General features: G+C 47.1%; 1 protein-coding gene across 3 annotated transcripts; it reads left to right on the forward strand.

Annotated features, from left to right (window-relative positions):
* Nucleotides 1-1675: 1675 nt before the first annotated feature.
* Nucleotides 1676-16876, forward strand: LOC125547113 (formin-like protein 6). 3 transcript variants are annotated; one of them, XM_048711122.1, is made up of 20 exons: nucleotides 1678-2003; nucleotides 2191-2900; nucleotides 3049-3270; nucleotides 3352-4252; nucleotides 4332-4484; nucleotides 4553-5471; nucleotides 5560-5686; nucleotides 6468-6539; nucleotides 8457-8555; nucleotides 8638-8679; nucleotides 9448-9528; nucleotides 9622-9672; nucleotides 9750-9831; nucleotides 11578-11672; nucleotides 12564-12635; nucleotides 12737-12853; nucleotides 13032-13100; nucleotides 15846-15912; nucleotides 16052-16398; nucleotides 16544-16876. In XM_048711122.1, the coding sequence occupies exons 1-19, from the start codon at nucleotides 1931-1933 to the stop codon at nucleotides 16264-16266; spliced, it is 4167 nt and encodes a 1388-aa protein (XP_048567079.1). In that variant the 5' UTR covers nucleotides 1678-1930; the 3' UTR covers nucleotides 16267-16398; nucleotides 16544-16876. The 3 variants fall into 3 exon arrangements, with proteins under 3 accessions (XP_048567087.1, XP_048567082.1, XP_048567079.1); XM_048711125.1 differs by lacking the exon at nucleotides 13032-13100 and having other exon boundaries at nucleotides 1677-2003; XM_048711130.1 differs by lacking the exons at nucleotides 11578-11672; nucleotides 12564-12635; nucleotides 12737-12853; ... (2 more) ...; nucleotides 16052-16398; nucleotides 16544-16876 and having other exon boundaries at nucleotides 1676-2003; nucleotides 9612-9672.
* Nucleotides 16877-24169: the final 7293 nt, after the last annotated feature.

Here is a 24169-nt window from a genome sequence, read left to right on the forward strand (position 1 = left end):
CCTCCCCATTTATAGCAAGAGAAGGCCAACCGACGTCTCCCATGATCGCATGTAATAATGGTTTTCCTTGCATGTCGCAGGGACTTGTCAAGTCGAGCAGTTGCCGAGGCAACATGGGGGAGCGGAGACGCCCACGTCCAATTATCCACCATGGGTCAACCGAGGCCGTAGACTTTTGGGGCCCGCGATGCTCCGTACTTGGCCTTTGGCTTCGCCGCGAAGCCAAGCCCGAGCGCACCTTGGGCCTGGGGGCTACTGTCGGCGTTCTGGGAACAGGGGTCCCCAGACTTGCCTTTCTGCGGCCCACGGCATGGTTGAGCCTGCAGGCCATATGACCCATCTTCACCAACAAAGCATCCAAGACCCTCACGAGGGTCCAAGCCTCGCGAGGCGGACGACGCAAGACCTCCTCGGGAGTAGCCTAGCTAGCAGGCTCACGAGGAGCGGAGATATCAAGGCAGGGCAAACCTCATGAGGCCTTCGTGACGTGAGCCGTGACGCATGACACCAGGCGGGCGCCAGCGCGCGCAACGTCCTTGTTTCCTCTTTGGGGTTAAGGAGTCAAGCGCAGGCGAGGAGTACCGAGTCATCAGGCAAAGGTTGCCATTTCGGTGCAACAAGACCAAGGCCAGAAGGACGGCAAGACGGAGGTCATCGTGGAGCTCAAGACGGCGTCACCCCAGAGCTTTTCGCAGGCGAAGACTACTTTTGTCAGGATAGCTTGTACTAGCTGCCCCCCTTCAAATTGGCCCGCCATTGTTGGCTCTCTTCCCGCTCGATATTTGGGAAGAGGACCAGGGCCAATATAAATAGGACTAGTCACCACCTTAGCAAAGGAGGGATCATTCAGACCATCCTCACACACACAAGCTCACCGAGCTCAAGAACACCTCAATCTCAGGAGATTGTTCTTCCCTTGTACTGTTCATCATTAGCCCTAGAGGCAATCCACCACCACCACACTGGAGTAGGGTATTACACCACAACGGTGGCCCGAACCAGTATAAATCTCATGTCTTTCTGTGTTGCGAGTTCGTCGAGTTCGTCCGCGAGATCTTAGCGAGCTAGGGCGTAGATCGGTGGGAAGGAAAGACTTCGCGCGCACCGCAGTGTTCGAACCTTAAGGGTTTGCCGAAACCCCACATCCGACACAATCCTCCTCAATTTTGTCCACTTGGACGTAGCCGACAGAGCACCGACGTAGATCCCCAGCTTCTCATTGGGGAAGTGAGGTTAAGGTTTCTCGTCATGGCGAGATGTAGTATTAAGTGCTTCGGATCTATGCAAAGATTCAACTACGAAGACCGCGGCTCTAGGGCGCTGGTGCATGGGCACAAAGACTTCCCGACTGCCATTGATAAGGTCAATCCTGCTCCTATAGGGGAGCAGCAACAACGACACGCCGGCGGCTTGTTTTGGCGGCAGTAGTGTGGTTGTTCGGTGGTTTCGAAATCTCGATGTAATTTTTATTGTGTTTAAGATGTTCTGTACTTCCATAAAATTTTATAATATATCTGTTTTTTAAATAATTAAAATAAATAAATAAAAAGAGTGTGCTCTAGCAGGTGAGATGGGCGGCACGTGCTGGGTCGCTGTCCCAGGAAGCAAAGTGGAGAAGTCATTTGTTAACGTTAACGAAGGACCGAGCTAACGACTACCGACCCGAACGTGCACCTGACCCGACCGACCGAGCACAGACAACACCGGCAGATAGATCTTCTCCGCCACCTTCCCTCCTCCCCCCTGCAACCCAACCCAGCCCGGCCGATCCCCTCTCCCCTCCTCGCCCTATCGCCGCCCGCGCGCATGCCCGCCGTCCCGTGAGCCGCGCCGCCGCCTCGCCGCCGAAAACCCTAGCGGCGCATTGCTCTCCACCCCGCTCTCCCCCAGTCCCCGCGGATCTGGAGGAGGAGGAGGAGGCCGCCGCCGCATGTCTCTCTTCCGCAAGTTCTTCTACCGCAAGCCCCCGGACGGGCTGCTCGAGATCACCGAGCGCGTCTACGGTGCGTCGCCGTTCCCTCTCCCCACCCACTCCGCCCGCCACTGCGTCGCACGGCATTCCCTCCTCCCTCCCTCCCCATTTCCCGTTTCGGCGGCGGCGCCGGCGCATCCGTCGTCGTCGTCGCAGGGTTTCGGATAGATATTAGAACGCGACGCCAACGTCCTCTCCCTTTCGTTTTGTGTGCGCAGTGTTCGATTCGTGCTTCTCCACCGATGTCTTCGACGACGACAAGTACGGGCAGTACATCGGAGACATCGTCCTGCACCTCCGGAGCCACTTCGCGGACGCCTCCTTCATGGTCTTCAACTTCCGGGAGGAGGAACGGGAGAGCCAGCAGAGCCTGCTGGCCAGCATCCTCTCCATCTACGACATGGTGGTCATGGACTACCCGAGGCAGTACGAGGGCTGCCCGCTCCTCACCATGGAGATGGTCCACCATTTCCTCAGGTCCGGGGAGAGCTGGCTCTCCCTGGGCCAGCACAACGTCCTCATAATGCACTGCGAGCGAGGCGGCTGGAACGTGCTCGCCTTCATGCTGGCGGGCCTGCTGCTGTACCGGAAGCAGTTCATCGGCGAGCAGAGGACGCTGGAGATGGTGTACAGGCAGGCCCCTCGCGAGCTCATCCAGCTGCTCTCGCCGCTAAACCCCATGCCGTCGCAGATAAGATACCTGCATTACATATCCCGGAGGAACGTGAGCGCAGAATGGCCACCAGGTGATCGACCTCTTACCTTAGACTGCGTGATACTAAGGAATACCCCGGGCTGTAATGGGGAGGATGGATGTAGACCGATATTCCGTATCTATGGGCAGGATCCTCTACTTGGTACAGATAACAATCCCAAGGTGCTTTTTTCAACACCAAAGAGGAGTAAATATGTTCGGCATTACAAGCGGGTGAGTTTTGGACAATCTTCTGTTTTGAGAATTGGCAAATGAATTGCATTCCCTTCACTAGTTTTGCTACTAAACGTGCGTGGAGCCATAAACTGAGTATTTGCTTCGCTGTTAACATACCATTCTCATTTATTCTCATCTTACTCAGGCAGACTGTCAATTGATTAAGATCGATATCCACTGCCATATTCAAGGAGATGTTGTCCTTGAATGCATCAGTTTGGATGCTGATCAAGAACGAGAAGAGATGATGTTCAGAGTCATGTTCAACACAGCATTTATCAGGTCAAACATTCTCATGCTAAACCGTGATGAAATTGACATAATGTGGGATGCAAAAGATCGATTCCCAAAGGAATTCAGAGCCGAGGTATTTAATCTTCATTGCAGTCAACTTATTCTTTGTACAGTGTGCAGAAACTGAAGCCTTCTTCGTCCTTTGTTGTTGAAGATACTTTTTTCAGAAATGGACACTGCAGATCATTTAGATCCCATGGAGATGGCAGGTATAGGGGAGAAGGAGGGCTTACCAATTGAAGCATTTGCAAAGGTGCAAGAGATGTTCAGCATAGTCGACTGGTTAGATCCGAAAGGGGATGCTGCAGTCCAGTTTTTCCAGCGGCTAACCACATATGAAACCATACAGCTGAGGCAGGGATTGGTGTCTCCAAGCAAGAAAGATTCGAGCATTAGAAAAGAAATAGGGCATTTGGAGCTTGGTTCACCGACCAAAAATATACAGCTGAGGCAGGGATTGCTGTCTCCAAGCAAGAAAGATTCGGGCATAAGAAAGGAAATAGGGCAATTGGAGATTGGTTCACCGACCAAAAATGAATCTGACAATGTTCGAAACAAATCAAGCAATGCTGAAAACTCAACAGTCTATATGAACAAAAAGGAATGTGATGGCATACACAAATTAGCCACGTTGGACCCAGCCAGTATTTATCAAGGAAAATCAGGAACCGTTGTTCCTGAAAACATAAACCCTCAAGTTCATAAGGAAATAACACATGTAGTTGACATCACTACCGAACGATCGTCTTCACTGGAAAAGCCTGATGAGCAATCTAGTCCAGTACAGTGCTCTTCGCCCTCTATGATTATGTCACAGCGGTTTCCACTTTCTAGGTCAAGTTCTGCCTTTCCTAGCAACTCACCTCCAAGATCACTTTCAGCATGCCCAAGATTTTATAGCGTACCTTCAGCCCTTGGAATTACAGCTTTGTTGGAAGATCATGCTACATTTGGAGGTTCTGAGAATTGTGGTTCAACCATAATTGCACCTACGATGTCAAGCGCCACAGTCAAAGTTCCATCAAAACCATCATCAGGACAGCATCCAACAACAGGTTTTTCTCAACAAAATTCTTTTGTTGTACACCCATAACCTACTGTTGCCTGCAAATTTAACTTGTGATGACGTGACAGGGACTCCGGTTGTAACAAAGGGTATGCTGCCGCCGTCGCCATCACCACCCCCACCCCCTCAGTCATCAGGTCCGGTGTTGTTCGTAGCGTCTGATGCTTTTATGCTGTCCGAGGCAGAAGATGACTTATCTCAGTCGTCTCCGAAGCATTCAGGTTTTGCTGAACCATCTAAATATATTTTAGTTGGTTTTTCCATCTCTAATTAAGCTTCCCTGTCGCAGGTCCTTCATTGTTGCCCCACCCATTTCCTCCACATGAAGAATCCACATCGCAGTTACCTGGAACTACTACTCTGCCTGCAAATCATCAGCAGTCCTCAAGTAACAATGCACAAGAATCATCACCAACTTTTACTGCTCTTGCCACTACCTCTACTTCATTCAGACCTCCTTCACCACCTCCACCTCCAGCTTCTCCTGTTAGAATAGTTGGACCTCCTTTGTCTGCACCTAAGTCCTCCCTCAGTAGACCTCCTGCACCCCCTCCACCTCCACCACTCGCTTCTACTTCATCTCCTGTTAGACCTCCTGCACCACCTCCACCTCCAGCACTTGCTTCTACTTCATCTCCTGTTCCACCTCCTGCACCACCCCCACCTCCAGCACTTGCTTCTACTTCATCAGCTGTTCGACCTCCTGCACCACCTCCACCCCCACCAGTTGCTTCTACTTCATCGGCTGTTCAACCTGCTGCACCACCTCCACCTCCAACTCACCCACTTGCTTCTACTTCATCTCCTATTCCGCCTGCTGCACCACCTCCACCACCTTCTCCAACATCATCTGCCATTAGATCTTCAGCACCGCTTCCGCCTCCACCTCCAGGAATTACTTCTACACCACCACCACCCTATAATTCATCAAAACAATCTCCTCCTGCTCCACCACCACCTCATGCTCCAAGGTTCTCAAAGGATGCCAACCATCCTGGTGCTTCTGGCAATGTTGTACCTCCACCAGCACCTCCTGGTACGAAGGGGCGTGGACCTGCACCTCCTTCGGGCCCAATGTCTAAGAGTCTTCAATCTGGTCAGACTATGTCCAGAAAGTCCAATCTGAAACCACTACACTGGGTGAAAGTTACAAGAGCGATGAAGGGCAGTCTCTGGGCAGAGGGGCAAAAAGCTGATGAAGCTTCAAAGTATCTCTCTAACATCTTGACCGCACCAAAGAATGGTCATATGTATTGCTTTTTTTATGCTAATGCATCTTTTGCATGACTTGTGCAGAGCCCCAGTGTTTGACATGTCAGAACTAGAAAATCTTTTCTCAACTGCTCTACCAAATTCAGATTCTAGGCGTTCAGATAAGTCAGGGAGTCGTGCATCTGGGGCAAAACCAGAGAAAATTCATCTTGTGAGTTTTAACAAATAATGTATCATTTGTTTTGCACGCAAATTGTTCCACTTAGTGTGTATATTCCTGATCTTCATTTCTTTCATGCTTATTTCACTCGATTCTCTATTAGTCTATTACATATGGTACATATGATCTCTTGTGAGTGTGCTGCAAGTTATACATTATTTTTCTCTTTTTGGTGCCTTTATGCTAGTGGCAACTGAGTGTGCACAATCTATGTTCCATAGTATATATTGCATGAAGATATAATGAACATATGTAAGAAAACCATATCTACAATTTTAAATGAATCCCACATTTTTATTTTTCGTCTTTTCTCACAAACCACTTTATTACGTAAAAAAGAAATGCTAGCATTAAGAATGGTTAAGTCACAAACCAAAAGCTAGCAGTTAAGAGGTAATTAGTATGGTTTGATTCGGAATTCATTAGACCATAAGTGTGCAATCAAAAGGTAGAGATTTATCAATGGCTCGGATCAATGGCATCCCATCCAATTGGTGCTTCTTATTTTAGTACATAGGTTTCACCACATAATCAGTTCATTTCTTTCTAAGCGCTTATAACAGATGCATGGTAGACCGTAGAACATATTCAACTGATCAATCAAGGTACTTAGGATCCCAGTTCTTTATGTTAGTTTCCTTCATGGCATGTAGTGACCTTGCTTAGTTTTGCATATGTCATTACGGGTGTTTGTAGCTATACTATATATGCCTTCTTATTTTGCTTCACGTTACTGTTTGTTTTTTCTAACATCAGCTGTTTGGAAATACAGATTGATCTTCGTCGGGCTAACAATTGTGGAATCATGCTTACGAAAGTCAAAATGCCGCTTCCGGACCTAATGGTAAGCTGATGGCCAATTAACCTTTGGCATGTTCTAATTAAAAAATGGTTTTATATAAATATCTGAAGGTATTGATGTTGCTAGTCATACAACAATGCAATATGTATTCTTTACCGAAAAAGGCTTTCGCCCCGCTTTATAAATAAAGCAAAGATCCACAACAAACCTGATACAATCGCACACCAACACAACCCACACACCCAAGGCATGATACAAAGATGCTGAGCGCAGCAACACCACCCCTAGCACTACAAGAGTAACTGGAGATCTAAGCCGTGAACACGCCACCGCGAAGAAGTGAAGCCGCATATGGCGAACCGAGGGCTCCAAGGCGGCGCCTTCAGGAAGGGAACGACATCGGAGCGCCGCCACCGCCCGACACGATGGTCAGGGTTTCCCCTGGAGCAACCCGACGGGCAATGAAGGCCGCGACGACGCCTTCAAGAAGGGAACGATTCGCCGCCGCCGGTCCGTCCGAAGATAGAGCGGGTTTTCACCCCGGCCAACAATCACCACCACCGAACGCCACACCCCGGCATCCATGCCGCCCACACGGCCATGGTCACCAGGCAGCACCAAGCCACGAGCTCTGCCCATGAGCACCGCGCTACCACCTCCAAGGCCGCCGCCCTGGCATCCAGGACCTTGACACCACCTTACCCGAGACCAGCACACTACTCCACCCAAAGAGACGCATGGAAAGGTCCCGTCTTTCGCATCCCTGGGCGACCCCCAGCGCCGAGACCTAAGAGGCCGGCTGGAACGGGCCTCCATCTCCTTGTCCTGCGGCACCGGGCGCGAGACGGGCTCAGTCCTGCAGCCGGGCACGAGACGAGGTCGGTCCTGCTGCCGGGCGCGAGACGAGGTCGGTCCTGCTGCTGGGCGCGAGACGAGATCAGTCCCGCAACACCGGGCGCGAGACGGGAGATGGACCGCAGCCGGGAAAGGGCCAGCCCTTCGATGAAGGTAGCGTCCGAACGACGAGGAGAGGAATCGAAGGCCAAAACAGGCCGCTTCCTGACGAGCCGACGCCGGAGATGTCCGGCCGCTGCCATGAAACGACCCAAACCACTGCCATGAGCCACCACCACGCCGTGGCGGCCCACATCCGTGCAGCGACCCAGCCGGCCGCTGCCAGCACCTCGGGTCGCCCGCCGGCGAGCAGGGCCAGATCCGGCCGAATCTGACCATGCCGCAACAAGCACCCACCAGCCACGCCCTCAAGCTCCACCTAGCCAACGAGCAGAGGAGGAAGGAGGGCGCCCACCTCCGTCGCGCCGCGACCCCGTGCCGCCCACAGCTCCTGGCGCCAGGTCGGGGTGCAAGAGCAGCAAGCGCGCCTCTCCAGCCAGCAGCCCGATGCGCCGCGGAAGCCACCAGCCGTCGTCGTTGGGAGGGGACCTGCCGCGCCGCCGCGACCCACCAACCGCGGCGCCCTGGCCTGTGGAAGCGGCCCACACCGGCGCCACACACGAGGGGACGAGAAGGCCCGCCGGCGCCAGCGCCAGCCAGGCTTTGCCTGGGCGCGCCCTGTGGCGGCGGCGGGGGAGGAAGGGGTCGGGAGGAGACCGGCGGCGGCTAGGGTTCCCTCCCCATCGCCTGCGGGGGCGACGCGGGAGGGGTGGGTCGGGCGACAGTATTCTCTTCAGGGACAGGTACTAATATGTATTCTTTTGATAGACTTTGTTATATAGTCTATTAGATATGGTGGGAGAGTTTTTAAGAAATGACGTGAGAGAGTGGAATAGCGATTACTGATTAATCATTTCTTACTTAACCTGGAAATGCCTATTATTATGAATTTCTCATTGAAATAACCTGAAATTAATTAAGAAATGAATGTAATGGTTTCTTTTGGTAGGACATTTACTTTATATCTTCGTTAATTATACCTATCAATTTTTCCTTTGAGAGCAGAGTGCTATTCTTGCTCTGGATGATACTGTCCTAGACGCTGATCAGGTGGAGAACCTAATTAAGTTCACTCCAACTAAAGAGGAAATAGAACTTCTGAAGGTAATTGTGGTGTTCGGTTTTAGTTCTTTACAAGATTCCTGAAGTTATCAGTTGTCATTACGCATTCTTGTCACCACTACAGGGTTACAAAGGAGATAAGCAAGATCTTGGTGAATGCGAACAGGTGACTTGCTTCCTTTCAGTTTGCTTTACAACTTTGTTACATCTCAAGTGAAACTTGTGGTGTATATACCATGGTTATCAGTATCACAATACGGATCGTAGTATCTTGTGATATTACGTTCCTACTGCAGCCGATCGATATATTACGTAGTGCAGCAGCTATTCGATAATATCGAGTTGGATCACGTTACACGTCATAGAGTCCTTGGTATCACGACGTGAATCAAACCCAAATCTATTGATGCCATTCTAAGTAGCAAAAAATCCACTCCACATTGGCACGCAGCAGTGCAGTTGTGTAGCAATTAACCAAGCCATGCTTGCTGGAGGTAGAACTGCGAGAGGAGTATTTAAGTTGCACATTCTTCCACTCGTTTCATGACGTGGGACTAAAATAATGGAGTTTTGTCCCGTGAATGACAGCAGCCAGTGAAGGACTTGTGGGTGGGTTGTGAAGTTAATGGGCCTAAAGCATTTCTCTTAGGACTGTCCAACAATTCTGCTGATTACTCGCATTGGACATTGGTCTAAAATCAACTTAAATTTGGCATTTACATGGCTGCCCTGCTGCTGGTTATCAATCTAGAGAAGAAATGAGTTGGGCTGTAACCTAAATCCATTTGAAGTTATTCCCAAGTATATAAATTAATATACAGAACTAAAATATCACATGGTATCGTGATCCTATGTTACGATCCGATACTGCTGCGGAAAAATGACACTACTTATTATCCCAATACTGAGACACAATTTGCTTCTTCTACTGCAGTTCTTCATGGAGCTTATGAAATTACCCCGTGTGGACTCTAAGCTGAGAGTTTTCTTATTCAAGATTCAGTTTCGATCTCAAGTGAGACATCTGATTCCTTTTCTTCTACTAGGAACTGTATTCTTTTGCTTGGCCTTTTTGGTATTGTATTGTTTAACTGTTAGTTCTTCTCAGGTGTCTGACCTTAAGCGGAATCTGAACATTGTTAACTCATCTGCTGAAGAGGTGGATACTGTTAATTTGAAATTTCATATTATGTGATTAACATCATGGGTTTCATATTCTTGCTGTGATGTTCGTAGATAAGGGGTTCAGTGAAGTTGAAAAGGATTATGCAGACGATTCTTTCTTTGGGAAATGCGTTGAACCAAGGCACTGCTAGAGGTAATACCAATTGTAAAGTGATACTTCTTGTTCAGGAGACATTTATTAACTGAAGTAATATATATATCCTGTGGCACCATTTCTCTTCCTTGTTTGAATGCTGTAAATAAATTATTAGTAGTGACTTCCGAACAAGGATCCATAATTGTTACCTTCACTCTCGACTTGCAATCCACAATGAAGCAACATGCTTGACATTGGTTTATCTTCATGTAAAAGTATGTACTCGATGAAGAGTAGAAAATTTTCCTGTAAAAAGGATGACAGTGGTAATATTTTTATTACTTCATGGTATGCTGAAGACTAATAATAGATTCCGAAGTTTTGGTTTAAGTACCATATGCAGTCATAACTTTGTGGCGTTTGAATTTTTAACTCAAATGACTGAAGCAGCGCATTTCATCATGACACAAAGCCTAATTAGTAGTTAGTGCTTCCTCTCAAAATAGTTTAGGTCTGCAATCTGTCATAGTGAGTTGTCGGCTGATATATTCGCTGTGAACTTAACGTTCATTTGTAATTTGCAACACGTAAAGTTCAGCTAGTAATTTAAGTACTCCCTCCGATCCGTATTAATTGTCGCTGATTTAGACAAAGTTGTACTAAATCAGCGACAAGTAATATGGATCGGAGGGAGTACTAGATTTGGAATATAATTAATATATTTCTTCTGAAGTTTGTACAGTTTGGACTATATGAAAATTGTTTTGCGCCAATAATTTATTATAGGTATGTAGAATGTACCATCAGGTAAACACATGAGGCAAACCAGTGCGCACTAGATGACCCTTTTTTAGAGCTCTGGCTGTATGAATTTTAGTAATATAGCACACCATGCACCAATTTGGTAAAAGTTTGTACTGTGTATAATGTATATAAAGCATGTATATTCTTGTTTACTTCTAATTGAAAAAGAAAGCATGCACAAATGAGTTTTATACAAGTGAGGTGTCAAATTTTCCTACGCATTTCTGTTAAGATATTGGACACAATAGTAGTACTATTATTAGGGCATGTTCGGTAGCTCTCCAGCTCCTGGTTCTGTCGACTCCACGAGTGGAGCTGGGCCGAACGCCCTGACTCCGCGTAGTTAGAATCAAGAAGCTGGCGAGTGTCGTAGTGTAAAAGGTGAGGAGTTGAGGAGCTGGTCTTTCCCAGATCTCAGAAAACGAAGGAGTTGGAGTTGAGTGAAATTACATGGGAGATGCCACCGCAAAGTGAAAAGCTAGCGTACCGGTTTGCTATCTAATCCCTTCCTGAGCCCGAGCTTTGCCTCTCTGACCTCAAGAACGGATTCACATCCCAGCCTTTGTCCTAGGCCTACAGCTAGCAGCCCAACAACTATTGCTGACTGGGCCACAGAACGCTACATTGGCTTTGAACCTGGAGGAAAACGAACGAATCCAGAAGCTACGGTGCCGAACGAAACACTACTTCTGGTTTTTTGTACGCAGAGTTGGAAGCTGGCGATGAGGATTTTTGGGCTGGGGAGAGCTACCGAACACGCCCTTAATCATCCTCCGTCTTTCAGGCTTTTGGTGTGTTGTTATTATTCATAGTTTTCTGTACAGGTCCCAGAGAATTGAAATACAACACTTCGATACGATGGCACATCTTTCATGCTAATCATCTTATATGAACTCTATTAGCTTTTTTATAATTCAATATGCATTGTTTAATTTCTTTTGATTGCTCGTTGCTTTATTTTTTTCCTGGCTGCACTACAGTTCGTTTTGTTTATTGTAGGTTCTGCTGTTGGATTCAGGTTGGATAGCTTACTCAAATTAAGCGATACCCGTGCACGGAATAATAAGATGACCTTAATGCATTATTTATCCAAGGTATACATCTGTTCATATAGAAAAGTAGATAGTTTCAGTACTAACTTTTATTCCCTTGCCAGAAAATGTTTTTATGTAGGTGTGGATCATATAAAATACTCCCTCCGTCCGAAAATACTTGTCATCAAAATGGACAAAAAGGGATGTATCTAAAACTAAAGTACATCTAGATACATCCCCTTTTATTTATTTTGATGACAAGTATTTCGGGACGGAGGGTAGAATTTTTTTGCGTTCCAGAATATACAAGTTAAAATCATATCTACTAACTGGTATATCATGCATAGGAATCTCAAATTCCCGGGTTAGCCAACAATTTTAATGGATAAACCTTCTTAGTCAAATTCATCATTACCTAGCCTCGGATGCTGTGCATATAAAAATCTTTGCTTCTATAATACCATTGTAATAAGTAACCACATAATGTAGAAAGCTTGCATAACTATTTGTCCAATGGATACTGGTATTTTGATGAGAACTGAGAAGCCTGGAAAGAGCTAATAACTTTACAGGAACCTCGTTTGAAGTTACCTATGCTCATATTTAAGTTATCTTGATGGAACATTTCCCAGTTGTTTTGCTTATCCTGCAATTGATGCAATTAGTTAACTTGAGGTGCATATCTAGTTTCGCGTGTCTAATTTCTCCGGTGTGCTGGGTTGTGTTCATGTATTTTCTCTCTGTTATTTTTCTCACTTTTTCAATGCGGCTTTGAACTAAGTCTTAGCTTTCTGAGGATACTGTCTTATGAGGTTCATACTTTTGAAGTGGATCTAAGCCCTTTCCAACTTGTCATTGTGATATGCTTACAAATTCGGTTAGGTCCTCTTCGTAGGAAGTCTGAACTGCAGTTGATATGCTTGAATTACTCAATTTATCATATCACCGCAGGTGCTTTCTGAGAAACTTCCAGAACTTCTTGACTTTCCTAAAGATTTGGCTAGCTTGGAGTTGGCAGCAAAGGTATTAGATCTGACGTGGTATTCGATGTTTTGGTCACTCTGGGTTTTGACAATCAATGATACATTGATTGAGTTACTAGAGAACTATTTGGCTGAATGCAGATACAATTAAAGTCTTTAGCAGAAGAAATGCAGGCCATAAACAAAGGGCTCGAGAAAGTGGAGCAAGAATTAACTATATCTGAAAATGATGGTCCTGTGTCGGAGATCTTTTGCAAGGTAACCATAACAATTGTGTTTTTTTCTTTTTTCTTTTTGAAATATGCTTTAATAACCAACAATTGTAACTGTTTGACTGCAATATAGTGCGTGTGTACTGTCAAGGTACTGGCAAGATTTTTTGCTTGAAGTATTACACCATCATGATTCCACCAAACTAAGCACTTTCCTTTTACAGACACTGAAGGGCTTCCTTAGTGGTGCTGAAGCCGAAGTTAGAGCCTTGACTTCACTTTATTCTAATGTGGTATGTGTATCTCTTTAAGCAAGAGTCATTTGTGCTGTAACACGCTGGCATATTGGTGGTAGTCCATGTGACCCATCTTGGTACAGCGCAGCAGTGCTAGAATTAGCTCAATATGAAGAGTTTAGATAAATACTGAAAGTACGTATGTAAGAAAAACTATTTTTCATATATAAGTTCCACACCAAAAGGCTCTAGGTCATGGAATCGAGATCTCTGAAGACATGAAATGCGATTTAGGTAGCTGCAGCCTGGAATTTGTGAAGTATAGGTTCTTTCCAGGAACATGCAGGAGAGCTGTATGTGAATGCATTAGATAGAAAAAGGAATTACACGGAGTTAGGCTCTAGGGGCATGCCCCAAAGAGCCGAACAGAAAACAACAGCCAAAAGTTACAGCTTACAAAGATCCAAAACAACCGAAAAACCCTTGTCTCCAGTTTATTCATATCTGTAATGACTGGAGAGAAAATCAGGTTAAGGGGCTGTCGTGTGTGTGGACACAACACCTGGGAGCTTTGGTGCCCCCTTTTTGGTTCGGTGAGGGGCGAGGTCACGAACGAATCCTATCACCATGACACGAAGAACTTACCCAGGTTCAGGCTGCTGTGAAGCATAATACCCTACGTCCTGCTTGGTTGTTTTGATGGATGTGTGGAACAAGGTTACAAATGCACTGATTCCGTTCCCGGGGCTTGCCGGGGCTAGGAATATGGAATGTGTGTGTGTGTGGACTCGCTAGAATGTGTCTTGCTAGGGTCCAACCTCTAATCTAGGTAGCATGGGCCTCCTTTTATAGTTGCAAGGGGCTACCACAGTTGCTACAAAGAGATAAATGCGGTGGTTGTACAGTGGGGTACAACGCACTGTAGAGGCGAACGGCACGTGGCGCTGTGCCACCTTGCCGGGAGCAGGCGCACATCCCATCCGTCACCAATGTTAACTTCTGCGTCTGCCACTGTAGCTTGTGTCACCAAGTGGCTCACACGCGGGAGAAAGCCTGCAGAGTGCCAGCAGGCACGCAACTTGCCCGCCAAGGGAAGTCGTGCATGCACGCCAGCTGCGCTCCACCCTATGGCTGGCTGCCGCCCTCTGAACCGTCCCGTCACACGGCCGCCAGCAATCAGGTCGTTGGCGGGGTTCAGGGCACCCGGGGGAGGCAAGCCATGGGGATGGGGTTCCCGGGAGGAAGCCCATTCCTGTAGAGGTTTTGGCCCTGCCGCTGATGTCGTGGACCGGCCTCTCTCCAGCGTGATGATCTTGCCGGTGAGAGTCTTCACAAAGATCTGCATCTTGTGGTCTTGACGAAGATCTGCATGCCACCCAAGCGGCATGGTCTTGGACACGCAGGCAAGCTTCCCTTGCCACCCGTTGGCGGGACTGCCGCGGCCCACGCAAGGCGGATCCGTGGGACCCTGGTTTCCACAGGTCCGACAGGGGCGCATAAATGTTTTCAAATATTCTTTTGTCTACCCTTCCTTATGTGCCATGTGAACAAAATAATAGGCTATCAAAGGCTCTTTATCTCTGAAGTTTTCACCTCAATTCTAGCATCCATTCCTGAAACTGAGCATTAAGAATAGGTTTGATTTCCTTGATCTTGGCAATCCTCATACTCCATGAGATTACAGTCAGTGATACCGCAGCCAAGCAGAAGATGATCGATGTCTTCATTGCTAGATTGGCAGAAGGTGCAAGAAGTGTTATACAGAATGCCATGTTTAGTAAGTCTGCCCGTTAAACAGTATGGAGTTAAGGGTGAAAATTAGACTTAAGAGGTTGTTGAGGAACCAAAGCTGGACCTTCTCCTCATCAAGATAAGCGAACAAAGTTATTTTGTAAGCCTCAACACATGAAAATTTGAAATGTTGGGAAGAAACAAATTCAATATTAATATATAAATATATAGGTAATCAGTGGTTAGAAAGTAATGTAAAATAAAGAAGACTTACAAATACAGTTAGTACAAAATTGAGACACTTATTTTGGGACGGAGGCAGTACATATTGTTGTGTTGCTTCCAGTACGTTCTTATAATATTTTCTGCACATGTGTTTAAAGTACACATGAACCTTGAAATTATATGTTCTCTTTGCACGTATATGAAGAATTCTTCGGGTTTTAACGATTGATATCTAAACCATTCAGTTTTTCTGTGCTTCATGATATGTAATAATTCTAAATATTTCTGATAGTTATTGCTTCAGCCCTTTTATGGCATGTCAGAATTTTTCCTAGTTACCATAGGAACCGAGCAGTTTCCTTTGAAAATTTAACGAAATTCATGTGTTCCAAATATGCCCTTGTTTTTTTCGTTGTTCCTTGAATTATTTTTGTTTGCCAAATTTGATCAAATTGTTTCCTTCTACAATACTCCGTCCGTCCTTGAAAGAAATTTTTGCACAACTCAGTCAAACTTTGAGATAGTTTGATCCTCGAACAAAGTTGGAAGTACACTCTTTCAAGGACGGAGGGAGTATGTGACATATTTTTGTTTGTTCGAACTGATATCGAGGTTGTAATTTTTTGTAAAGACGGAACTTCGTCAACTGATCAGTATTAATTAGACTGGGGTCTCAGTTAAAAAAATGTTGGGTTGGACAGGATTGCATTCTGGTGCTACAAGGGAGCAGTGACGAATTGCAATCCTTTTCTGTAGAAGATGAATGGCAATTCTGGCATCCAGTCATTTGTGCAATTGATCTACTTTCATTTATGATTAATTTAAGTGCAATTCTGAACCTTGCAGGGCAGGAATGCAGATGCATTAGCACTTTATTTTGGAGAAGATCCAGCACGTTGTCCATTTGAGCAAGGTGAAGCTAGCATGATATTTGAGTTCCCTGTAGCTGTTCTTGAAATTAGTTTAGATTAGTTACAACTTTGAGAAAAAGTGCCGATACAACCTTTTTTTTACTCTTTAACAAATCCTTCCAAAATCTCCATATTTTGCAGTGGCCACAACGCTCCACAACTTTGTGAAATTGTTCATGCGTTCGCATGAAGAGAACTGCAAGCAGTTGGACCTTGAAAAGAAGAAGACTCAGAAGGAAGCAGAACCAGATAAGCCTAAGGGGGAATCGGAAAATGAGAAAGATAATCTCAGTCATCCAATCAAAGAGCTAGACATCTCACTTCAATCACAACCACAAACTGCCAGTACCAAATGATGACCTCTTTTACCAGAAGGACCTGGTGCTTTCTCTATGGCAGATGCACACTGGATATGTATGTTGCCCTGGGCATTAGTTACCAGGGATGCCAGTAAACCTGCAGCAACAAGAAGGCCATCGAATATACCGGTAAACATCCTAGCCCTTTGCAAACACATGTTATTTGCGCAAGCTGGAGGATGACTGTTTAATTTTCAACAAGTAATGGGCGCACTTCACTTTGGATACATCATTTTCGTTTTCACCAGCTCATTCAAAAGTTCTATGCCTGCAGTTATACTTGTAACAGAGGGATTCCCGGAGAAAGTCATCCCTGGCGACAAAGCTGTATAGTTCTAACATAATAACAGTTCGTTTGGGTACTAGTGTTGAGCAAAATGTAGAATTAAGTTATATGTAACTAGTGTTAAGCAAAATGTAAAATAAATTTTTGGTCAATAAAAATGGGTTCTTCCCATGTGGTGACAATAGAAAGGGCTGTCTTCTGTGTGGGACAATAGAAATGGTTGTTCATACAAGCTTAGGCGGTAGAACTTGTATATCATTTCTTCAGTCTGTTTGACCTGCCCCTTGTAGTATAACGTTTGAAAATTCGCGCTTGGTCGTCCCTATCATACGTCTGATCGTGGCAATTCATCCACTAGCCGTCCGTTTGTAGCGGATGCATCCAACGACATGTACACAGGCTATATAAAGAGTTTTGCAACTGAGACTTCATTATATCTCAGTTGATGCTATCTTCCTTTGATATTACATGGAGATTCGTACAAAAAGTTTATTTTCAGTTTTTCTTTTTCTTCTTACATACATAATATAAAGTTTATAAACATCTGCTCATCTCTCTTCCCCATCTATAACCCTAACCTGTTGGAATTTTGTTAGTAGGCCTTTGGCCCAAAGCCCAACTAAAATTCTGAAATTCTCTTGGCCCATTCATACATACATGTGAGTGGAGTGAGTGACACTAAAGTTTAGTCCCACCCCGGAAGTTGAGAGAGAGTTGCACCTTTTTATAAGGTGAGCTTTTCTATCACTTGTATGAGCATGAGAAGAGGAGACCTACACGCGCGCTCCTCCTCGCTCGCCTCGTCACGATGCGACGCGTGTTGCGGGATTGAGCCGAGCCGAGGACAGAGCTGGGTTTATTCCCACGACCTACCCGACCCGCACTATATAGTCAGGCAGACGTCTATCCTAGCCGCCGCCGCTTCGTATGGTTTCTCACCATCGTTCTAAATCATTGCGCCGCCAAGCAAGTCTTCTCCATCCCTCTTTTCGGCGTGCACCAGGAGAAGAGACAGCAGGCCTTCGGAACCCCGCCTCTCGTGATCCTGTACGGAGAGGGGCGATCAGGTTTTTGGGGAGCGCACTCGCGCGACTGCTGGCAGCTACGACTTCGCGAACGACGACTTCTTCCCCAACCTCGGCAACCTCATCCTCGACGACATGGGCGACAACGTCAACGCCAGCGGTGCTACACCCGCTGCACTGTATGTTATTCTATCCTTGTTCGAGATCATGGTAGAATTCATGTTTCTAGTATGTGCCCTAGATGTGATCTGTTCATCTACTATGCTAGTTCGTATGATTAGTTTAATCTCTGCTATTGCTGTTATGATCTATTTCCTATTTATTTGAATTAAATCTCGTAGTAACTTGTTCATATTTCCAACATAACCAGCGTCGCCCATGTCTTGCAAGCAGATCTTACGAAAGCCATGGCCATGTCCTTGCCACCGATTTTGGCAGAGAGCCATGGTGAGCAGCACGTCGTTACCCTTGTCCCCGACCGGCCGCGGTTGACCCGGAAAGGCATATGGCGAGCGGTGCATACACATTCCAGATCGCCTCCCACCCTGTTTCTTGCCGCTGTCTCTTAACAACCAAATTGCCAGCATGATCTTCACACATATAGAGTCTCTTTGATTCGTAGGATTCTAAAAACATGAAAACAGAAGAACATACGATTGGAGTGCCATGGTCATCTCAATTCTACAAAAAATTGGGTTGTTTGATTGCATCATAGAAAAAACAAAGAATTCTTTCAGGCCTTCTTTGATTTGTAGGAATTCTATAGGGTAGGATTTCTGTAGGAAAAAAAATCCTTCAAAGTTGTAGGAATAGAATCATATTTCGGTGAAGCAATTCTTCCTATCCATGTTTCATAGAAAAATAAGCATTAGTCTAGACTCATGGGAAAAATAAGCATTAGTCTAGACTCATGGGAAAATTTGTATGATGTGAAGCAAATCTATATCACAAATTTTCATTCACTCGCTCCTCGGTCGCTCCCGCGGGCAGCCAGGAGCGAACCCTAGCCGCCGCCACTAGCCACACCCCACCGTCCCCGTCCCCTCGCCGTCGCCGGGCGAAGCCCGCACGGCTCGACGGCGGCGGGGTTCCTTTTCCTCCCCCCGCTCGAGATGGTGCAGCGCGGGCCGGCCGCTCCAGAGGGAGCTCGGGCGCGCTGGCACTCGGGTCGGCGTGGCGAGGCAGCACATGGTACGCGGGCGGGTGCGACAAGGTGGTGCTGGCGCGACGAGGGGCGTGGCGGCGCGTGCGTCGAGTGCGGCCTTGCTACCCCTCGACGGGATCTGGCGGGGATGGCAAGGCGGTTGGCGGCGCTACGGCGGCTCCTGGCGCGTGGATCCGGCGGGTGGGGATGTGGATGGCGGCTCCTGGCTGCTTGACGAGGCCCCTCCCGGCGATGTTGCGGCTGCAGTGGGTTGCTCCGACTTCGGCCTGGCAGCCCTGCTCGACGGATTGGGGCGGGGTGCTCCCCCCTCACGGCTTGGTGCTAAGGAGTTGGCTAGCTTGGTGGGTGGCTGGCGGCGTGTGGTGGCTGCCGGGGCGGTGGCCCCGGATTTGGTGGAAGCGGCTTCGGCTGGGGGGTGGTGCGCGCATCTGGGCGTGGTGGGTCACGGGATCCCACGGCCAGTTCGAGGTCGGCCTCAGCAGGATGGGGTTCGTTGGCTGCGTTGGTGCGAGCAGGTGGTGGTTGAGCATCTCCAGGAGAAATCCTATGTCCGGCCTCTGCTAGATCTGGCAACGGCGACACCCGTGGGCGTCGTGCTTTTTCTTGGAAGTGTTGTTGTGTGGTGCTCCTCCCCCCTCCCCGTGGCCTTGGCTCCGGAGGGAAACCTCAAATCTTCGAGATCGGGCGATGAAGGCGCCTTCACGTCTTCCGCCTCCTTGGGGGCATCGTCTCGGAGCCGGCCACAACCTAGAGACCAGTGGATGGCGGCATCTTTGCCGCGTGGTTTGCAGCATCTTCGCCGCGTAGTTTGCTGAGGCGGCCATTTCGGGGGCGCTGATTTCTGTTTGGCAACGATGATGGCGTCGAGAGGAGCTTGAAGGAAATATGCCCTAGAGGCAATAATAAAGTTATTATTTATTTCCTTATATCATGATAAATGTTTATTATTCATGCTAGAATTGTATTAACCGGAAACATAATACATGTGTGAATACATAGACAAACAGATTGTCACTGGTATGCCTCTACTTGACTAGCTCGTTGATCAAAGATGGTTATGTTTCCTAACCATAGACATGAGTTGTCATTTGATTAACGGGGTCACATCATTAGGAGAATGATGTGATTGACATGATCCATTCCGTTAGCTTAGCACACGATCGTTTAGTATTATGCTATTGCTTTCTTCATGACTTATACATGTTCCTATGACTATGAGATTATGCAACTCCCGTTTACCGGAGGAACACTTTGTGTGCTACCAAATGTCACAACGTAACTGGGTGATTATAAAGGTGCTCTACAGGTGTCTCCAAAGGTACTTGTTGGGTTGGCGTATTTCGAGATTAGGATTTGTCACTCCGAATGTCGGAGAGGTATCTCTGGGCCCTCTCGGTAATGCACATCACTTAAGCCTTGCAAGCATTGCTACTAATGAGTTAGTTGCGGGATGATGTATTACAGAACGAGTAAAGAGACTTGCCGGTAACGAGATTGAACTAGGTATTGAGATACCGACGATCGGATCTCGGGCAAGTAACATACCGATGACAAAGGGAACAACGTATGTTGTTATGCGGTTTGACCGATAAAGATCTTCGTAGAATATGTGGGAGTCAATATGAGCATCCAGGTTCCGCTGTTGGTTATTGACCGGAGACGTGTCTCGGTCATGTCTACATAGTTCTCGAACCCGTAGGGTCCGCACGCTTAACGTTTCGATGACAGTTATATTATGAGTTTATATGTTTTGATGTACCAAAGGTTGTTCGGAGTCCCGGATGTGATCACGGACATGACGAGGAGTCTCGAAATGGTCGAGACATGACGGTTGATATATTGGAAGCCTATGTTTGGATATCGGAAGTGTTCCGGGTGAAATCAGGATTTTACCGGAGTACCGGGAGGTTACCGGAACCCCCCGGTGACTTAATGGGCCTTAGTGGGCCTAGGTGGAAGAGAGGAGAGGCGGCTAGGGCTGGGCCGCGCACCCCTCCCCCCCAGTCCGAATAGGACAAGGAGAGGGGGGCAGCGCCCCCCCTTCCTTCTTCTCCTCCACTCTTTCCCCCTCCCAAGTCCTAATCCAACTAGGAAAGGGGGGGGGGAGTCCTACTCCCGGTGGGAGTAGGACTCCTCCTGGCACGCCTACTCCCTGGCCGGCCGCACTCCCCTTGCTCCTTTATATACGGGGGCAGGGGGCACCCTAGAGACACAACAATTGATCGTTTGATCTTTTAGCCATGTGTGGTGGCCCCCTCCACCATAGTCCACCTCGATATTACTGTAGCGGTGCTTAGGCAAAGCCCTGCGTCGGTAGAACATCAACATCGTCACCACGCCGTCGTGCTGATGAAACTCTCCCTCAACACTCGTCATCGTCACCACGCCGTCGTGCTGATGAAACTCTCCCTCAACCTCCCGGTACTCCGGTAAAATCCTGATTTCACCCGGAACACTTCCGATATCCAAACATAGGCTTCCAATATATCAACCGTCATGTCTCGACCATTTTGAGACTCCTCGTCATGTCCGTGATCACATCCACGACTCCGAACAACCTTCGGTACATAAAAATGCATAAACTCATAATATAACTGTCATCGTAACCTTAAGCGTGCGGACCCTACGGGTTCGAGAACAATGTAGACATGACCGAGACACGTCTCCGGTCAATAACCAATAGCGGGACCTGGATGCCCATATTGGCTCCTACATATTCTACGAAGATCTTTATCGGTCAGACCGCATAACAACATACGTTGTTCCCTTTGTCATCGGTATGTTACTTGCCCGAGATTCGATCGTCGGTATCCAATACCTAGTTCAATCTCGTTACCGGCAAGTCTCTTTACTCGTTCTGTAATACATCATCTCGCAACTAACTCATTAGTTGCAATGCTTGCAAGGCTTATGTGATGTGCATTACCGAGAGGGCCCAGAGATACCTCTCTGACAATCGGAGTGACAAAACCTAATCTCGAAATACGCCAACCCAACATGTACCTTTGGAGACACCTGTAGTACTCCTTTATAATCACCCAGTTACGTTGTGACGTTTGTGTTGGGTTTCGTAGTAATTTCAAAAAAATTCCTACGCTCACGCAAGATCATGTGATGCATAGCAACGAGAGGGGAGAGTGTTGTCTACGTACCCACGCAGACCGACTGCGGAAGCGTTGACGCAACGTAGAGGAAGTAGTCGTACGTCTTCCCGATCCGACCGATCAAGCACCGAAACTACGGCACCTCTGAGTTCGAGCACACGTTCAGCTCGATGACGATCCCCGGACTCCGATCCAGCAAAGTGTCGGGGAAGAGTTCCGTCAGCACGACGGCGTGGTGACGATCTTGATGCACTACAGCAGCAGGGCTTCGCCTTAAACTCCGCTACAGTATAATCGAGGAATATGGTGGCTGGGGGCACCGCACACGGCTAAGGAATAGATCACGTGGATCAACTTGTGTGTTCTAGGGTGCCTCTACCTCAGTATATAAAGGACCAAAGGGGGGAGGCTGGCCGGCCACAAGGGGTGCGCCAGGAGAGTCCTACTCCCTTTGGGAGTAGGATTCCCCCCCCCCCCCCCTAGTTGGAATAGGATTCGCGGAGGGGGAAAAGAGAAGGAGGGGGGCGGCCACCTCTCCTAGTCCTAATAGGACTAGGGGAAGGGGGAGGCGCGCAGCCCATGTAGGGCTGCCTCTTCTCTTTTCCACTAAGGCCCATCATGGCCCATTTAGCTCCCGGGGGGTTCCGGTAACCTTCCCGGTACTCCGGTAAAATCCCGATTTCACCCGGAACACTTTCGATATCCAAACATAGGCTTCCAATATATCAATCTTTATGTCTCGACCATTTTGAGACTCCTCGTTATGTCCGTGATCACATCCGGGACTCCGAACAACCTTCGGTACATCAAAATGCATAAACTCATAATATAACTGTCATCGTAACCTTAAGCGTGCGGACCCTACGGGTTCGAGAACAATGTAGACATGACCGAGACACGTCTCCGGTCAATAACCAATAGTGGGACCTGGATGCCCATATTGGCTCCTACATATTCTACGAAGATCTTTATCGGTCAGACCGCATAACAACATACGTTGTTCCCTTTGTCATCGGTATGTTACTTGCCCGAGATTGATCGTTGGAATTCCTATACCTAGTTCAATCTCGTTACCGGCAAGTCTCTTTACTCGTTCTGTAATACATCATCCCGCAACTAACTCATTTAGTTGCAATGCTTGCAAGGCTTAAGTGATGTGCATTACCGAGAGGGCCCAGAGATACCTCTCTGACAATCGGAGTGACAAATCCTAATCTCGAAATACGCCAACCCAACGTCTACCTTTGGAGACACCTGTAATGCTCCTTTATAATCACCCAGTTACGTTGTGACGTTTGGTAGCACCCAAAGTGTTCCTCCGGCAAACGGGAGTTGCATCCATAGTCATAGGAACATGTATATGTCATGAAGAAAGCAATAGCAACATACTAAACGATCGGGTGCTAAGCTAATGGAATGGGTCATGTCAATCAGATCATTCAACTAATGATGTGACCTCGTTAATCAAATAACAACACTTTGTTCATGGTTAGGAAACATAACCATCTTTGATTAACGAGCTAGTCAAGTAGAGGCATACTAGTGACACTTTGTTTGTCTATGTATTCACACATGTATTATGTTTTCGGTTAATACAATTCTAGCATGAATAAATTTGTAAATAGTACTATATTCCTTTATTTATTATTGAAATAATAACGGAGATCCCGTATAAAGGAAGTCAGAGGGTGAACGTGATCTCAGTTATTAGATCTAATATGTCATTACTAAGATTGTGGGTACCTCGGAACCACCTGATCATGTTTTGCTCGTGGAAGAGGCTTAGTCAACGGGTCTGCAACATTCAGATCCGTATGTATCTTGCAAATCTCTATGTCTCCCACCTGGACTAGATCCCGGATGGAATTGAAGCGTCTCTTGATGTGCTTGGTTCTCTTGTGAAATCTGGATTCCTTTGCCAAGGCAATTGCACCAGTATTGTCACAAAAGATTTTCATTGGACCCGATGCACTAGGTATGACACCTGGATCGGATATGAACTCCTTCATCTAGACTCCTTCATTTGCCGCTTCCGAAGCAGCTATGTACTCCGCTTCACATGTAGATCCCGCTACGACGCTTTGTTTAGAACTGCACCAACTGACAGCTCCACCGTTTAATGTAAACACGTATCCGGTTTGCGATTTAGAATCGTCCGGATCAGTGTCAAAGCTTGCATCAACGTAACCATTTACGACGAGCTCTTTATCACCTCCATATACGAGAAGCATATCCTTAGTCCTTTTCAGGTATTTCAGGATGTTCTTGACCGCTGTCCAGTGATCCACTCCTGGATTACTTTGGTACCTCCCTGCTAGAC

The sequence above is a fragment of the Triticum urartu genome, chromosome 1, assembly GCF_003073215.2.
Source record: "Triticum urartu cultivar G1812 chromosome 1, Tu2.1, whole genome shotgun sequence".
NCBI lineage: Eukaryota > Viridiplantae > Streptophyta > Magnoliopsida > Poales > Poaceae > Triticum > Triticum urartu.

Excerpts from the sequence above, each read along its gene's own strand:
- LOC125547113 (XM_048711122.1), top strand. The coding sequence starts at position 1,931 with ATGTCTCTCTTCCGCAAGTTCTTCTACCGCAAGCCCCCGGACGGGCTG. Across the intron at positions 12,636-12,736 it reads GCTTGGAGTTGGCAGCAAAG|ATACAATTAAAGTCTTTAGC; the intron begins GTATTAGATCTG and ends GGCTGAATGCAG. Across the intron at positions 13,101-15,845 it reads CTTCACTTTATTCTAATGTG|GGCAGGAATGCAGATGCATT; the intron begins GTATGTGTATCT and ends TGAACCTTGCAG.